Source organism: Parasteatoda tepidariorum, chromosome 7 (genome assembly GCF_043381705.1).
Source record: "Parasteatoda tepidariorum isolate YZ-2023 chromosome 7, CAS_Ptep_4.0, whole genome shotgun sequence".
NCBI classification, from domain to species: domain Eukaryota; kingdom Metazoa; phylum Arthropoda; class Arachnida; order Araneae; family Theridiidae; genus Parasteatoda; species Parasteatoda tepidariorum.
The window spans coordinates 36296153-36315321 of NC_092210.1; the positions used below are offsets into that span (position 1 = coordinate 36296153).

A 19169-nucleotide genomic window follows, 5' to 3' on the forward strand; every position below is an offset into this window, starting at 1 on the left:
GTGCTTTAACCACGGAGTCGTCAGGGCATTATCTGCTATAGGGCAGTTTAATTTTACCATATTTTTTCACTTTACTTTCTAGTTTCGTTCCTTACCTTTACTTTTCCATTCTTCTTTGGCCAATTTTACATTTTATAATTTAAATCACCTTTGTTTCTTTCTTTTCTGCCTGGAAAGTCTTGAAAAAAGGCGCTTGCTTTTTGAGCAATTAAAAGGTGCGAACTATTTTTTCCAATTTGTACATTATGAAGCTTGTAATCAAGTAATACTAACAACCTTCTTTTTCATTTTTACAAAGATGTAGATTTTTTGTAGCTAACAATCTAGGACCATGGACATGGCTAACAAAACGTTACCTAATTCGAATAACTGTTCCAAGCTCAAAACATTTCTAAAAATATCATATTTTTCATTAAAAAGGTAAGTCATGAAGGGTTAAAAAATGACCAGCCGTTTTACACAACTTTTTTAAAAAAAAAATAAGACTTGTTTTATGTAAATATTTTCAATAATCCAAAGCTTAGACACAGCCTATTCTCAATTCATAACTTAACGTATAAATCTATGTGAACATGACTAATATTATTAAAAAGCATAAAATATGCTCGAATATTCACTTTAAGTTACACATTAATTTATTTTATTTAACAAATTTAAATGATAAATAAAGTGTACAATAATTAACTTAAGATTATTTTTAGTATCTAATATCATTATGGCATAAAGTTCATTATGTCATGTAAGATTCTTTATTCATACTATGTCACGTAAAATCTCCACAATTGTCCTAGGGCAAAAAGATGGAAGCAAAGGCGCATTAAGCTTAAGAGGTAAACATTAAATATTGCTTTTCTACACGGCAATAACAATTACTGTTTTTTTAAGTGACATAAAGCTTTTAGAGAAGAATAGAAAAGAGATAAGTTTTTATATCTAGTTTCTTATAAAACCAATGTTCAAAGAATATCACGTATCACATTTCATGCAATTGAATGGGATATAAATAACTTTCTGTAATGATTCAATAAAATTCTTCCGTTCCCCGAAAAACGGTAAAAAGATTTTCAAAAGTCATTAAACAATATGTATCATCTGATGAACATTAATGATAGTCGTTGTAATGGGGGTTCATGTATCATGGTTTTTAGTATATTTGCATTTCTTAGCACGTGTTCTAAAAAAGTTAATGAATTCAATCAGTGTATTTCTTGAAATTAAATTTTATTTTTAGGTAATTTATGCTGAGTTTCATTGTTAAATATTAAATAAAAATAATGGGTGCAAAGATAACCAACACGTACTTCTCTGTCCTTGCATCTAAATTTTGACGTGTGTTTTATCTTCATTATTTCCTCAAAAGTAGACTGAGTAGTTTTTTTCCCCCTCAAAAGTTAAAAGTTATGTTACGTTATAGGAAATAAGAAAATACTATTTTTAAAAATGTTCATTAATTTTTAACAAGCAATTTAAATTATTTAACATGCACATATCTTATTATTAAGATAATCAAGACACGTTAAATTTATGGACAAAAGCAGTAATGAGAATGCAAATCCTCTTAATATTTGCTTAAATTTAATATGTGACTTAATATTGGGATAAATTTAATATTCGCCCTTGAATTTGAAGGTAATAAAAATAAAAACAAAAGTACGAATAAACGACAACTCTATCATCACCATTATTTTCAGTACTGCCCCGACACGCAGTGTGACAACTACCTATGGCTTCTACACTGTAAAAAATTCGGAATTACGGTATATAGTATAATGACTTTAGGTGCATCACCCGTTAAATCCGTTTTACCACGAAATCCATTTAGGCCAAAAAATTTATTCTTACCTTAAAATCCAGTTTTACCATAAAATATCTTATTGTAGTTTTATAGCAATATTTTTTCAGTGAGAGTGATTCAGTAAATTTACGGTAAATAGTTTTGGCAGTGATGGTACTTTTCCTGGGTACCGGTACTTTTTACCGTAATTTGATACGGGATTTTTTACAGTGTATTTACATTAATCATATTTTTCTGTGCGCTACTTTCTGGGTGTTTTACTACTGATCTAGACTATTTAACCAGTGTAATTGGCTGTAAACGTTGGATACCATCAAAAGACTAAATTTTATGGTAATATTTATCTCAACATTTTACTGAAGAGAGTATAAAAGCAGTTTATTTTGAAAGTAGTTATCAAAATAGTTAACGAAATCTGAATAAAATATACTGTTTCTTTTTATTAGTGATTATGAGAGTAACACATTTGAAGATATAAAATAACAATTCTTGCTTAATGATATGACCTAAAGCATAAAATTCTTGGCAATTAAAAGTGAATGTGCTGTACGTAATTATTGAAAAATTTATTTCATATAAATGATTAACAATTTTCTATCAAAACTGTGCGACGAGTATCTTATGTACCTTCTTAAACATGAAAAATCTCAGTCTTCTTTCTTAAAGTACAAACCAATTTTCATTGAAATAGATGGAGAAACCAAATAAAAACTCACATTAAAGTTTCAAAGTTAATATAGTTTTCAACTTTTAAGTAAAATTAAAAAAAAAATCTTTTCAAAAAAGTTGGAAGTTCTGAACGTACCTAAAAGAAAGAAAAACAAAAAAAATTAACTTTAAAAGATTCTTCCCTCGATTAAATTTGAAATTCCTTTACGTTAAATTTGTTTGAAAAGAAATTTAGAAAATTAACAACTTTCAGATAAAGTTACACAGATTTCTTTGCCTTTTTTTGAATAAAACTTTCTTCGAAGTATTCAGTGATTATGTTAATTGCAATATAATAGTATCATAGATTGGGCGTACTTTTCATTTGCACATATTTATACCTTTATATTTATCTGAAATATATATATGTATATACATTTTTTTGGCTTTTTAAGCTTTCCTTATTACTGCAAAGTATAGTATCGTTCTGTCAACAATTTTAATATAAATGGATTATCCCAAACATATTCCAACACTCTTTATTCTTCTAAACTTCAACAAAACTTTAAAAGTACTTACGAAAGAAAAGTATAAATTTAATTCTCCTTTTTTTTTCTTAAATTTCAAACTCGGAAGAATTCACTAATAGCCTTTTCAGTTAATGAGATTAAAGTATCTGAAACATCTGAATCTTAAGTAATAAGTTAATGTTTTACTTAATATTTAATCATCTTAGCGGTCGGAGGCGATTATATTTAAAGAATATCATCAAATATTCCTCCTCGATCCGGGAAAAGAAATTGCAACATTTTATATACCAACGTTGCAAAAGTGATCGAATGCAAATCAGTCGGATATTAAAAAAGTCGGATAATTAAGCTAATGACTAACCCACAGGGGTTTTCTCAAGGCATAAAATATATATAATTATATTTCACCTAGCGAAGCAACCTAATTAATTCAGCATATTACTTTTAGAGAGAATTTACTACTTTTTTTCTTTTGTTCTTTATGAGTTATGGAATTAGTATTCATCTAGCTAAAACGATCAGATCTAGGTGTTCGGCTGTTCTTTTTTTTTCTCGCTTTTGTTTCTTTTTATCGTCTTAACGTTGCTTACAGCTTGCGAAGATAGCATTATCCGTAGAAGGAGAAGAACATAAAGTGAAACTTGACTACTTATTATCTTGCGTTTAATAAAGTTTAAAGAAAAAAGTCTGCGTTTGTTTAGTAGATTACGAATAGATAATCTTGTAAGAAAAATTAAAAGTTCGTTTCGAGGAGGAGTAATCTAAGAACTTCTGTATTTTTGTTTATTGACTGATTAAAATCAGTTTGTATATTTTACTCTTAATGTTTTGACGTTATCTTCATTTAAAAGCAATTAGTTTGCTTGCCAGGAATTATTTATATCTCTATGATTATTTTTACGTAATATTTTTGATTTTTAATACTTTTTATTATAACATCGTTAGCTTCGTAATTAAAGATGAAAAAAGTCGATATATTTCGAGCACTTGAAGCCATAAAATATCAAAACAGAAGAGATTAAATAAAAAGAAAGAGCATAGTTTCTAATTGAAAAAGGGAAATAGAATTAATGGAGAAAAATTAAAAAAGGAAATGTGTGGTGGTTAAATTCAAATAAAGGCAGAAAATTTGGAGGGTGTTTAGTTAGTCCAATGTATTCAAGATTACATGATTATGTGATGAAAGTCAAATTTATCATCAATACAGATAAGCTCTGTAAGGGACTTGAATGAAACTTTTTAACACGCCTGGAGATGACTTTAAAAATAAAATATGATAGGACATTTGCAAATTTGTAAGCAATAGAGTAAATTGTAACGCATCCAATGCAAAAATTCGAAGCAAACTCTCCTAATAAACCTTGCAGAGTCCTAGTAGAAGAATCGAGTTTGAATTATGTTATAAATATTTTCTCCTTGTTGTTCTCTATGTTTAGTTTCTTTTAAAAAAATGGAAAAGCCTTTGATGTAAATATTAGATTTTAGAGCTATTTACACCCATCATCTTCAATGGATTCCACTTCGATATTAGAAACTAATTATTGCTAAGTTAAAATTAAATTATAAAAATAGGCACAAAAATCAAGGTAAGTGACCTAAAGTTAGATACTACACTGAATTGAGGCCGAACTATAAAATTCTAAAAAAGCAAACACATAACAGAAAATTATTTATAAATATTATTTGTCTTGCAGAATAAAGAGCTTGATTGAACTGATTACTGGAGCATTCATCTGAAACAAATCTTTAAAAAAATAAACTGTTTTAATGATAAAACTCCATCACTAGTGACAAGCAGTCTTAAATCGGTAGGTATTGGTTAAAACCAGTCATGAATTGCAGCAGTAGTAAAAGAGGCAAAGAAACAAAGATCAACTGTGGCAAAAAACAATGAGACAACTTTAGACAAATTAGATATATACCCACAGAAAAAATACACCATGCTATTGTTTATGCTTCCCAGTACATTCATTGCTCATGCCATGTCGGTAAAAGTTAATTTAATTACTATGTACATACAATAAAACATCATTATTATTTTAACACATTCACCCCAGTAACCTTTCGCAGTAAAAATAAAATTTTACACGTTATTTTTTTTTATTCTTTGTCTATTTCAAAACTCAAATTCCTTATATGTAAAAGCAGAATATAAAATAAAATCTTACGCCACTTTATCTCTCAACGTCAAGGTAAGGTTTTCATCTTATAACTTTACCACGGGGACAGTAATACATCCTTTGGGACTTAGCACTTTCTTTAAAATGAACAGGCTTAGGCAAGCTTTGAAACATTTTGCATCAGAAAAATGGCTCCCAGGAGATTTTTGTTATACAATTAAAACTTGAGCTTCGGTATTTACGATTTTGCCCTTACTTAAGTTGCAACTAAATGGTGTGATAAATTGAGAATTTATTGTGACTAGATTATATTGTGACGGTTGGGAAGTAGATTCTTTTTTTTTCAAAGCTTTAGCACAAGATTAAGGGTACGTTTATTTATCTGAAAACGCTTTAAATATGAAACCCGATAAACTGTTTCAAACATTCTTTTATTATAGACATAAAATACAAATCTTTTATTACCATACAAAACAATGATAATCAATTTAGTTTTTCTTTTCAAACTGATTATTCAAAATTTTTTTAAACATTTTATAGTTTCCATAAAGAACAGTGGGATTTTCTTTGTTTGGAAAGGACTGATTAATAAACTTAAATTACTTAAAATATTTGTTACGATGCTAAAAGTTTTTTTTTCTTTAAATTTATATGTTTTCCATTTGATACTAAAAAATATATTTACAAAGATTTTCCCATTTAATATATTAAAGGAAAATACCGAGAGTGGAATATTTTTTTTAAATATTTTAAGAAATATTATGATATTGATTAAGTGGAAATAAAAACTATGCACAAATAAGTTATAGTACAAATAAAATTCAGAAAACATTTGTTTGTTATGCTATTAGTATTTCTGAAAATAATAAATGTATTTATATTGGAAAAATATTCTCGAATAAATATGCAGATAACACGTCTCATAAAATCCAAGCAGTAACATAAGGAATATACGAATTTTAAAAATATTGTGGCCAAAAAGAAAATCTGCTAAGTAAAGATGCAAAAAGCATCAGAAATTCCATATGGGCAATTATCCTGAACTGCGAGATTGTATTTCTTTGAAATAAATTACCACCGCGATTATTAGATTTGATTTTAATAATATCTTATTTGCGTTTTAAAGGTTTGTTTGATCACAGGAAGATTTAGCAAGAATAATTTTTGTGGTAGGAGAATGAGCAGTACAGTAGAATGAACCCTATACAATTGAGACTGGGTGGCAATACAAGCAGCATTGAAAAAAATACATGTATTCGGGCATCTGGCAACTATTTTAAGCATCTTTTTAAGTATTTTTTAATCTTGATCGTATACCAAGTTTTTAAATACAATATAAATAAAATAATTTAGAATCATTTTTGTTTAATTTCGTTACATATATATATATATATATTATTGNATATATATATATTAATATCAATAGACTAACATTAATTAAAAAGAAAGCAAAAGCAGTCTGTCCACAGTCCAACATTTAAGTGATTGCTTTTTATCTCCTTCCATCCTGCTTTTGAGTTTGTATGAATGCTTTAATGAATCTCTCGTCCTGAAGGGGTTAAGATTGAATACGGAATATTAATTATATTAATTGATGTATGCTTGCCTTGACCAAATATTGCATGCATCAATTGTAATATTAATTGATGCATGCAATATTAGGTCAATTTTCTAAAGAGACTCTCGTACGGTTTCAGGCCGACTATTTCCATTCATATATCACTTTATATGTCAGAATAATTAAATCACTTTAGCTACAAATCTTAAAAAATCATTCTAAATGCCATAAACACAAAAAGAAAACCATGCCATCAGATGCTTGTCAATTTCTGAAAATAAAACTTGGAGTTTGCGGTAATGCAAGTGCATATCTTTAAAAAGGCTAGTGCTATCTATCTACTCACCGAGGACGTCGACGTATCCAATCTGGCTTTTCATAGGGACAGTGTTGATTTGACACATATATCCTCCCCTGTCGCTCTTCTGGACGTTGCGGATGTGGAGAACAAAGTTCCGATTGTCACTGTGACTTAAGGATATCCGGTAGTTCCTAGTGATAATGTGGTGATGAATAGTGAGAATAGCTTTCGTCTCCACTTTTATCCAGGCTGCCTACAAAATGAATAAATTAAAATTTTTATCTTTCATTAAAAACTTTAATACTTCTAAAAGTAACTTATTTATAGAATAGAATGGTTTGTGCTGACACACGATATTTGAATTGGAAATAACATAACACGTATTAGTTTGGTACTAGAAATATACAAATTTTTTTATTAAAAGAAAAATGAATTCGATTGAAACGTTTCCATTGCTTTTGTTTATGTAACGCAAATCATAAATATCAGGGAAGAAGAAAAAATACCAAACATATCTGTTCACAGGAATAAAACTTATTTCAATATTTAATATTCAATATTGCTTCAATAATGTTGATTATTACTGTTATAGGAAATAGGGATGTATATTTAATTCAATTAGCATAATTTTACGAACTCCACTATTTATCTTTACGCATAAATCTATTTCCAAATTATATATTATACTAGCTGTACCCGTTCACACGTTGCTGTGATTAATGATCAAATGTATACAATACATCAAAATGGAAATTAATAATAAAATTATCCCTACATATATGTCATTTGAATATAATGAAACGTAGATATACATAGTTGATGGTAAAATAAACATGTTTCTTCACTTGTGATATTAAACAATATTGCAAACGATATCATCATGATATTTGATGATTGATGGTGAACTTTATCTTATTAGTGCTTGTAAATATACAAAATTTTTTGTTTTCCCATCTGGTGCCAGAAAAAATAAATTTGATTGTTTTCCAACTCGTGAACACGCAACGTACAGCTGTCCATGTGAGAAGCATGGATTTATCAAATTTAATCCACATACTTGCAATGATTGTCCCTGTGCTTTGTTAATGGTCATTGCAAAGGCTAGTCGTACTGGAAACTGCAGACGTTTGAATTCAAATGGAGTATGCGTTGGTATCATGGGAATGCGTGGTATTAGTTCATGTTCTCCTTGGTGTTTTCCATTTAAAATTGTTGCCTCAATTATGTTATTCATTAATTTTTTTACTGATAGCCTAGTCCCATTGCATAGTCGCGGGGAATTTATATTTCGCAGAAGGATGATTGGGGAACCAATTTTCAAAGATAAAATATGCGGTGGCATTCCTGGTAGATCCAATGAAATTAAAAATTCTATTGGATAATTAACTGATTCATCTTGATTGACAACAGTATCTATGGATTTATATGTTGTTTCTTCATTAGGTATTTCATTTCGAATTTTACAGTTTATTAAATTCACATCAATGTTTTTGGCTGCCAATATAGCACGCTCACTAACCCATTGATTATTTTTATAATTCTGCGATAAATTTGGAAAAACTTTTGCAATCAATTCATCAGTGGATTTTACAATGTGGCAAAAGTTTTCTGGTAATGTAATACAGTGTGTGGATTGGTCCATTTCTATTTTACCATTCCCAATATCTAACAATTGTTTTGTAAATCGTTCAGAAGATTCATCTTGTTGTAATTGAATACGCATATTGGTCTTAAAGATATTTTCTCCACATACCGACATAACACTGATGATTTGAGACATGCATTCAATTCATCTGCTGGTGTTGAACGGGGTATGACTGGTAGAGTTTGTCTAAAATCACCAGCTAGCAAAATGAATACACCACCAAAGAGCTGCTCATTTCCTCTCAAATCTTTTAATGTGCGATTGAGTGCTTCTAATGATTTCTTGTGTGCCATGGTGCATTAATCCCATATTATAAGCTGACATGATCTTAGTACTTTTCCCATCCCAGAATCTTTGCTAATATTACAATTTGGAGTTTCAATTACCTGCACATTCAATGGCAATTTCAATGCTGAATGCGCTGTTCGACCACCGTCCAAAAGAGTTGCTGCAATACCAGATGATGCAATAGCAAGTGCAATATTATTTTGTGATCCAGAAGAGCCAGAATAATTGAAATAAGAAAAGTTTTGCCAGTACCTGCAGGTGCATCTAATAAATATAAGCCACAACTCTTGTTAGATATTGCATTTATAATTGTGTCATATGCTGTTCGTTGCTCAAATACCAATTTCGGAAGATTAATTCAAACAAATGCTTGTAATTTATTAACATCGAAGTGCGTTTCTCGTTGTATATCACGATCGAAAATGTCATTACCAGATCTATTTGGAGCAATCATTCTCAATTCTGTCAGTGATTTGTTGGCTATTGTCAAACATGCATTCTCAATTAAAATCAATGCTTCATTGTATATATTTGATGTAAATTGAATGTTGGGATTAGCATTTATTCTACGCATGCGATGTAAAATGTCTTCACTCATATAGTCTTTATATTTTTCCCAAAGATCCCTTGGATTAGCCGGAAAACATGTAGTTAGTATGATAGAAAATAGTGTACCTATCTGTGGTGGTTGAGCTGTATTAGAAGCATCAGCGAGTGAAATATCCCAATGAGCATCGTTTTCTAAGAGACTTAATTTCTGGCAAGCCTCACGAATGTAGCACACACATGGCCATTGACTGTTTTTAATTCTTGGAAAGATGTTGGTCCACGAACATTGATTAATAATAATCTCAGGTAAAAGCATTCTGCGTTATTTGGATGTACAGTGTACAGACGACCCAATGCATCTGTGGAATATAAATTTAGATGTCCTTGTACTGCTCTACCTTGTTTACGACGCTGAAATTTTCTTGTTGATGTATTCCACGTAAAATAAGTTGGTACTTCAGAGTACAGTAGTGTCTTTGCAAAGGTATCATTTCTACATAATGTGAAAAATTCAGTTAATGTTGTTGGCGGTGGTGACATTGCTCTTGCACGTACATTTTCTGATGTAAAATACACACGCTGTCCATTTTCAAGATGTACTGCTAAATGAACAACCGTTGGATATCGCTCATGAATGGAAAATGATAAAATACGCCATACAGCCTCATTGCTACTTATGTAGCGTCCCAGTTGATATTGGGTGACTTCATCGTTAGAAGCAGTTGTATTTTCCAGTGCATACACTGCCATATCGCTTCCTTTGTTCACATATTTGCAAATATATTTTATAGCTTTCACTGAATTGCAGTACTCAACATTTATGTGCGCGTTATACGTTTTTAGTAGTAATGGAGAATATGGTACTACCCAACGATTATCAACATCAATAGTATTGTTGAGTACTTTTAGTTTAATGGATTTTCCACCATCTTCGGTAGATCGTCGTCGATAGAGTGGATATCCATCATTGCCTGTAATAGTTTCAGCAAGTAAGTCTCTAGGATACCGCTTTGTGCACTTTCCATCTGACATGCATGGTGAATTATTATTTAGTGAGCCACATGGACCGTGAATCATATTTTTTGAGACAATTTCGTGCAAATCTTTATCAATTTCAATGTCTGGTATTTCTGCAGAGATGATTTCATCNAAAAAAAAAAAGGTTTTAAATGCGATTCTACTACTTTTCCTTTCAAACCAGATTGAAAAGATTTTTAAGTTCCCCATGGAAAAATATTTTCACCCGCCAATTAACAAATGACTGAATAAAATTAATAATGTAAGTAAAATGTAAGAGAAAAAAAATAGTCTCCTAAGGAAGCAGTTCTTAGACCATAACTGAAAAGATAGAAAAGAAGCAATTAAAACTTAAAGTGTCGCCTTCAAAATTAGAATTTTTTACTAGAATAATTCTTATTCGAATAGAATTTTTTTTTGAAATTTATTTGTCTAAGAAAATGTAGAGATCTTAGAAAAAATTGATTTAAAAGGAATAATGTTTTTTTCTTCTTTAAGACATATCCAACTCACTGTAGGCTAGTAAATATTCATGGTAAAACTGAGACCAGTATTTAACTAGTATTGGGAAAGCTTGGTGATATTGATAATATTCAAATTCATTCCATTTATATCTAGAAATTTTAAAGAAACATTTTTGGTTTTACAGTATAAAAAGAGGTAAAATATTTATTTTATATAAAAAAAAAAATTAAAAAAAAAATTCAGTGTAATTTTATGATTAATATCGATAAATTTTTAACCAATTAAAAAAATAAAATTTTTCATAGTGCGCAAAAAATTATGGCGTATTTGACATTAGAATTAATATAACATTTAAATCTGAACTCACGAACAAAAACCACTTAAGTTACTAAACTGTGACATCATCAAAATGCTTTTTCCAAAGTTTCTTTTCTCCCTACTCACAACAGAGCCCTCTAGTAACATTAAAAGGAAACATTTTGTCCACAATTTTTACGATTATATTAATAAATCAAAAAATTCCAAATTGGATATTTTTCATTTGTATTATTTCAACACTAATTATTAATAAGTTTGTGCGAAATTTTGTCAATGCTTATAAAGCCGTGTTTCTACAAGCCTATCTGTGTGTATAACTTTAAATAAATATATATTTTCATGAAGACGAAACGTGATTAACCTACTTCCCGTTACTTAATATGCTTGTGCCTGAAAGTGCTTTTGCTAGTGCTTGAAAGCTTTTGGCCCTAAGTCCTGTAACCGTGTAGCTTACTGTGCTGATTACCATTATGAAATAATGATTTTTACAGAAACCTTCCTCGTGCTTTGAACTATCTGTATGCCAAGTTTCATAGCTTTCTGTCGGATGGTTTAGGAGTCTATAGAGGACAGACACACATTCACTTTTATATATATAGACAAGTCGCTACTCGCCAGGTTGCAATTGTATTAGTCTAATTCTTTTTGAAATAATTTATTTTGTTGTTATATCTAAGTTTATGAATTTAGTAAACATATTTAAAACTCAGTTTATTAATTAAACTAAAAGGTTAATGTTATTCCTAGTAAAATTTTCGAAGTGGAAGTAGTTGTGTTTTTTCATATTATACCCAATTACGAAACCTATTCTCATTGATTTTGCGTGCTTGGACTCACCTGACATAAAGAAACTTGCGCGAATTATAATTAAATATTAAAGTATATGTAATTTACTTTTCTAAAAGAATAGAGCTATAAAATAGAAAATATCTCTGTTGTTATCTTCAAGATATTTGAAAACTGAATCGTTTAAAGCAAAATTTAAAACAATGGCTAACTTTTAACCAATCAGAAAATTCCGTTTCGACTTTCGCTGATATCGCTGCAACGGTTTGTCGCAGAATGTTCTAATGTCGACAGAAACCTTCCTCGTGCTTTGAACTATCTGTATGCCAAGTTTCATAGCTTTCTGTCGGATGGTTTAGGAGTCTATAGAGGACAGACAGACACACATTCACTTTTATATATATAGATTACTGAATCACAATGATATGAGAGTATCCAACTATATCACACGCATGCTGCTTTATAGAAACATAATTAAGCATTTTATACAAACCTAGTGAAATATATAAGCTGTTTGTAAATGAAAACAAGATTTATCTGCAGGTAGATTTTTCGGATTAAAACTCGTATTGGAATAGGGAAGCACACGATTTTTATTTATTCACCTTATCTCTAGACTTAGCTCAATTTTGCTAATAGGCGAAACGGTCTGAGTGAATTTCTGGAACGATTCGTTTGTTTATTTAGAAATCGAGGTGATTAAGAAAATTGTCTAGATGCACTAGTTACCACAAATTAAAGAAAAATGGCAAAAAGTAGCATAACTCAAAAAAAAATTACGCCTAGACTTTATTGAAACTGGCTCACATTAAAGTGCACTAAATAACGTATAAAATAATATAAAAGCATTAACCAGACAATTATGGTGCAGAAATTAGTATGTGTACCAAGTGAACAAAGTCTTTGGAATTACAAAGTACCTTCAGTATGCAGTACGGTCATCGCTAGCACCTATAGCACATACAACGATGTTCCATACTTCTAATTAGGCTGTCTACCCATTCCGTTGAAAGTGCGATCTTTGTTCTTGCAAAGCGATGACAATCGTGGCAAGGGTGTGAGGAAGATGATATAGAGCAGCAACAATTCTTCTTGAAGGATTTTTAATAGGATACAAGTCCGTTGATTGAGTGGGCCACTCCATGTGCTGAATTGTTTACGGCTGAAGATAATCATCCACAATGCGAGCCCTGTGCCACGTTGCGTTATCGTCCAGTAACACGAAATCATCCCTATTACACCAGCATAAGGCCGCAAATAAACATCCTGGATGTCATCTCTATACACATCGCGGGAACTTATGGTTCCACGTGGAAATACATTCTCTTGCAGACGCTCTCTCCTTGGTATGCATCTCTTTCACGGATGTTTAATGCGTGATATCGGGTTCCAGATTCTCTCCAAATCAAACACCTCACTCGCTTTCGAGGCTAAACCACGACTCATCTGTGAAGAAAATTGACCTCCATTGATCAATCGTCCAGTGGACGCCCCCCTCCTCGCACCAAATTCAAATGGTGCCTTCTATTGCTGAACGAGAGTGGCACGCAAATGGCTTGTTGTCTAGAAAACAAATCCATATCGTTAAGCTTTCTATGTACCGTAAGCGTTGACACCAATCTTCCAGCGATTGTCCAAAGAGAAGATCTGACCTAACTCAGAATTTCAGTTTTATTTCTTCGTGCAGAAAACGAAAAATATCGGCCATAGGCTCCCGTCGTAGCATTTGGCTGTCCTTGGTTGAATTTTCTGGGTGCCAAATCTGTGGTAAGAAATAGTTTCCAAAGTCTATAAACCACAGAAGGACACGTATTTAGTCCTCTGGCTACTTCTATGTGACTTTTTCCTGCATCTATTCTTCCAGTAGATCTTTATAGTAGTTTTTTTTTACAAATGATGCCTGGAGGTTATTGTTACTAATAGGCTATCTCAAATTTCTAATATCAGAAACACAGAAAAATTTACTGCTAGCGATCAAACATGCAATTTTATGCTTATTGCAGACAGCGTTGCATTCGCCACTAATTTATTACACATTGTAGTTTTACTTAGCAACTCTTATTTGACAACATATTCTAATTTTATTAGAATTGGCTTAGTTTTGGGAGATTTCTCGTTATTTTGTAATTTTTCCTTAATTTATGATAACCAGTGTATTTTCAGTTGTTATCACCATGAAATTAATAATTAATTTAATTTATTAGTGAAGATTAAATACTAAAGGCGAATATAAACTACTAAAGACGTATATAAACTTTTATACATTTATTTCTGTTTTTTATGAGATTGAAGATCTGTGGCTAGTGGTATTATCGTGTCGTCAAACGCTCAACAGGGTAGATGTAGTTTGTTCGAATCCCAACGTAATTCTGGATGGAGCTGAGCTTTATGCTGTCACTCCCTAATTCAATCTGTCTTAACAATTCCCTAATTTATTTTGTCTTAAAAAACTATTCTTTAAGTTTAGCACTCACGCCCATATAAGTGAAATAATTAATAAATCTCTTGAAATTAGATAAATTTCAATTTTATATATTCCTCAAAAATCGGTTATTATTCATGATGAATCAATCACCTGACACTTAAATTGATATATATTTAAAGACAAGCTATATTTCATGACGCATACATTTTTAAAAATATAAATATTTATTATTGAATATGTTTTTATGCTTAAAACACAGGATTATTTCTTTAAAATTTTAGCATTTAATAAGATTTAATACAATATTAGAAAGCACTCTTTTTTGCGGATATAAGGGAGTTATGATGACCTTATATTTTTTTTTTCATTTTCCGGTTCTATATTTTTAAATTTGTTTTCAATTTTTAAACATTTTTTAAAAATATTTTGTTATGGTTAAAAATATTTTGTTATTTTGTATAATAAAAATATTTATATTTTTTCATGCTTGCTTCATATTTTTAACTTATTTTATGTTTATGCGCAATAAATAAAACTTATTGTTATTTTTCTTAATTTTCTTCGTTAATTTCACTTCCTTTTTTGTCTTTATATATATATTTATATATATATTATATAAGAAGAGAGTGAAATGATGACACATAGCCGATCAACACTTGCGGTTAGTAACACACAAAGCAGCCTATGATTAAAATTGAGAACACACGTGTGCGAAAAGGCAATAATTTTTAATAATGCTGCTTGCTAAAATGTTACAACTAAACTTACCATCTGAAGCTGAGTAGCGATTCTTATTTTATTTTGAATATGTCTAATAATGTTGTCAGAAATTTCCATTGTTGTCCGTGCATTTCTATTGGCCTAAAAGGCACGAGGTAAGATCCAGTTTTTCCTCATTCACTTCTAATTGTTTTGGTTGTCATCAGCATAAAATTCGCAAAAGTCGTATAGGTATTGTTTTCCTTTAAATATTTTTGTATCCCTAATTTAAAGTTATTTTCCTGTACTGCTATAATTAGCGAAAATTTCAAATTATGATTGTGAACTCATCAAATTTGTTTGAACAATATAATGTTATAAGAATATTGAATAAGAATATTAATGTCATTTTAAAAAATCATTACTTTGAAAAATCACTTCAGTTCATCTAAATGTTTATAATACTAATAAATAGTAATATTTGGACGTGGGAAGTAGAGGCACAAGCGTAAGCAAACAGAATTCCTTTTAGTACATATATGTTAAGTGAATAATTTTAACTTTAGTAGAAATACTGTTTTCTGCCAAGAAAAAACAATTATTGCTAAGCAATCATCGGGGTTGGTGAGCGGTAGCAAACAGGGGGCTTAGCCCCCTAGTATAATAACTTTTTAATGTACATAGAAAAACATCTACAGAGTAAATGCATCTGGAGAGCACAACAGCATTTCTTTGTTGAATATTTGAAAAGTGAGATCATCAATACTAGTTTCAGAACATTTTAGATGTAAAACACTAAAACATCGACTAAAAAAATATTTAAAAAACTAAAGAACGGAAACAGAAACTGATCGATTGAAAATAAAATTCCAAGCCAAAGGAAGCAACGATATTTCTTCATTTAATGTTCCGAAAACGAAAGGGAAGAAAATTTAATATTGCAGAGGCCACTGAAAAACGGAACTTTAAAGAGAAAGTTTAATACAAACACTGAATCACTGCAGAAGCAGTGAGCTCAGAATTATTATCCCTAATGCTAGCCTTGATACAAGCAACTTTTGAAAACACTAGGTAGAAAAAGAGATCAATAAAAAAAAACAAAAATGAAACAATCCGATATTTATCGAAATTGAGTATCCTATTGTACGTTCTTCTTTTGCCTCTGATAGTTTCATCTGTACTTTGGCTGCTGTTTTTATGTAATTCTTTCTCAGGCATAAATCTTTTTTTTTCTTTTCTATATCTTGAAACGATACGTCTTACTTGTTATACGCATTTTATTTCAGCTAAGGGATTCGAATAAGCTTGAATAAAACTCCAAATTGAATTTTATTTACAATCTTACTTATCTTCTGAAGATTTTAAAACAATTTCTCGTTGTTTCGGAAATGTTACTTTGATTTTGGAAGAAATTTCCTAATTGTTGTTGCAAAAAAATGCGTATGAATTTAAAATTTTTACATAGAATTTTTTTCTGTGTTTTATCTTGAAGTAATTCAGTTAACTCTTAGTTTTTCTTTCTGATTATTGATTTAATTATTCATAAACAATTTATTAAGAAAATTCTTGCATATTTAAATAAATGATATGATCATTATTTCATAGAAAAATATTCATATATCTCTAGCTATCATCAGAGAAAAATAATAAATAAAATGATATATTACAGAAAAATATTTATTTATCTCCCATGTAAGTCTTTAAAATCAATTCCATAATATCTAGTACTAAAAAAATCAATCATCCCTTCTGAATATTATTCTTTTGTGTTAATTTATCTTTAATTTTGATTAATGTTTAAATTTAGGTACTTAAAACTGAAAGTGTTGTTCTTGCATTTTAATATAAAGTAATGATATGATATGACCTAATTTTGCAACATTTCATGATAAATATATTTTTACCATTTTTATGCAACTATTTAACAGTTAGTAAATTGTATTCACACTTATAATAAATTTTGTATAAGACTAAGACTGGTCAATATACTCAACTAATGTAAATATTGCAAGTCGAATATTTAAAATAGCAAAGCAATCTTATGAATTGACTTTTCACACTAATTCAAAATTTTTGTTGTTTGATGAAAAAAATACAAGTTAATACAAGTTTTCGTAAAAACTGAAACTTAAGTGAAAATTTAAAAGAATAAGTCAGGAGATAAAATTGTAATAGTAGACGTGCAAAACGAATAAGCTTAAATTTCTTTGCTGCTCTTGAATTGATTACCAAATCTGTGTCAATAGAATGAACAGTTCAGGATCTTTTAATTGAGTAGTTGTCCGGAAATTGCCGATAGGGCTGGATCTAGACTATCAGAATCAATTGATTTGGTGTAATTGGAAATGGAGACAAGTAAAAAAACATATTAATTTATTAAACCACACTAATTGCACCCCAAAACAACTTACAATCTCTTCAAAACTATCGCCGGTTGCATTATGTGTTCTCCAAATTTTTAGTAGCCCCTGAATCTCACAATGAATCTGATTGAGACTGGATCATTTCATTTATTTCAAAGGTGGGGAAAGTAGAATTTCCTGCGCATCATTTCGGCGCAGGAACTATACAGTGAATCCGATTGCAATATTTTCTTTGAAGACACATAAGCTCCTATTCTTTCTGCAAGCAGATTTTTAAAATTATAACTATGGCCCCATTTACAAATTTAGATTTATATATACATTAACTTATACATTTCTAATAAGTTTTAAACTAATCGGATGTTTTTAAAGATAATATTTCTTACACTCTGATTAAATTTTTTTAAATCGTAACTGATTTCATATAGTGTCTGAAATATTTTTTTATATCTCTTAATGTATTTTTATGAAGTTGAGGTAAGAAAATCTAAGTAAAGTCTAGAAAGATTAATCATAGTATAGAATTGCCCTACCCGGTATACATTTGCTCGGCATACCTTACATTGATGTTTTTTTAAGGTCAAGGGCAACTGCCCGGTATACATTTGCCCGGTATACCCTGAACTGATGTTTTTTAAGGTCAAGGGCCGCTGCCCGGCATACATTTGCCCGGTATATCCTACACTGATGCTTTTTTTAAGGTCAAGGGCCAGTGCCCGGTATACATTTGCCCGGTACACCCTACACTGATGTTTCTTCCAATCTATCGTCAGTAAGTATTAAAATACCGAATAAATGTAATTATATCCATGAATAAATTAATATCAAATCGGACGTAATAAATATTTCGGACCTTCACCAAAGCGACTATGTGATTGTCAACATTCACTGGTGAAAGTCAACAACCACCGATTTCGGTCATTCACAGTAACATGCACATCATTTACATAATAACCTCATCAGGACGTTTACTTCATACTTTGCCTAAATAACATCTGGCATTATATATAATGCCTAGGCAATGTGTGAAATATAAATCATTTCATACTTTGCCGGCTAGTTTTAGGCATTATATAAAATGCCGGATGTCATATTTTATCATTAACACATATATAAATTGATTTTAAAAAAAAGCATAAGTACAACACTTTAAAAAAAATACTACGAAAAATACCACACCCCTATTTTAAGTCAAACAATACTTGCCATACATATTATTGAAAATACTACGTATGAAAGTAAATTCCGACGCATGCGCAGTAAATTCTACTTTCCCCACCTTTGAAATAAATGGAATGATCCAGTCTCATTCAGATCCAATGTGGGAATCAAGGGCTAGTAAACTGAATCACTTATACTAAAATTTAAAACAATAACTAATCCATCAGAAAATTCCATTTCGATTTTTGCTGATTCCTATTTAATGAATGAATTAATATTTGAAAAAGCTGTTGAAATTGAATAAATAATCAAACATAAGTATTGCTTAATGGTTCTTCTTTCTCTTACTGCGATTTCTTATTAAAGATAGGCATGTAAAGGCAAGCTTACGCATAGGTTTGTATGGAATTTCCTTTTTAATGAAAGTTCCAGTTGTCAATATGTGTAACATGTTCTCTTGTTCTAAAAATTTGGTGAAATTTGATATTTTATTCGCAAAAT

At 30.2% G+C, this 19169-nt stretch overlaps 1 protein-coding gene across 2 annotated transcripts in view; it reads right to left on the reverse strand.

Annotated features, from left to right (window-relative positions):
* Nucleotides 1-19169, reverse strand: part of LOC107453725 (lachesin) — a 257834-nt gene that overhangs the window by 64727 nt on the left and 173938 nt on the right. For both annotated transcript variants that reach the window (XM_071183280.1, XM_043042726.2), the window contains exon 5: nucleotides 6998-7205. In XM_071183280.1, coding sequence (XP_071039381.1) covers nucleotides 6998-7205 — 208 coding nt within the window. The remainder of the gene's footprint in view (nucleotides 1-6997; nucleotides 7206-19169) is intronic.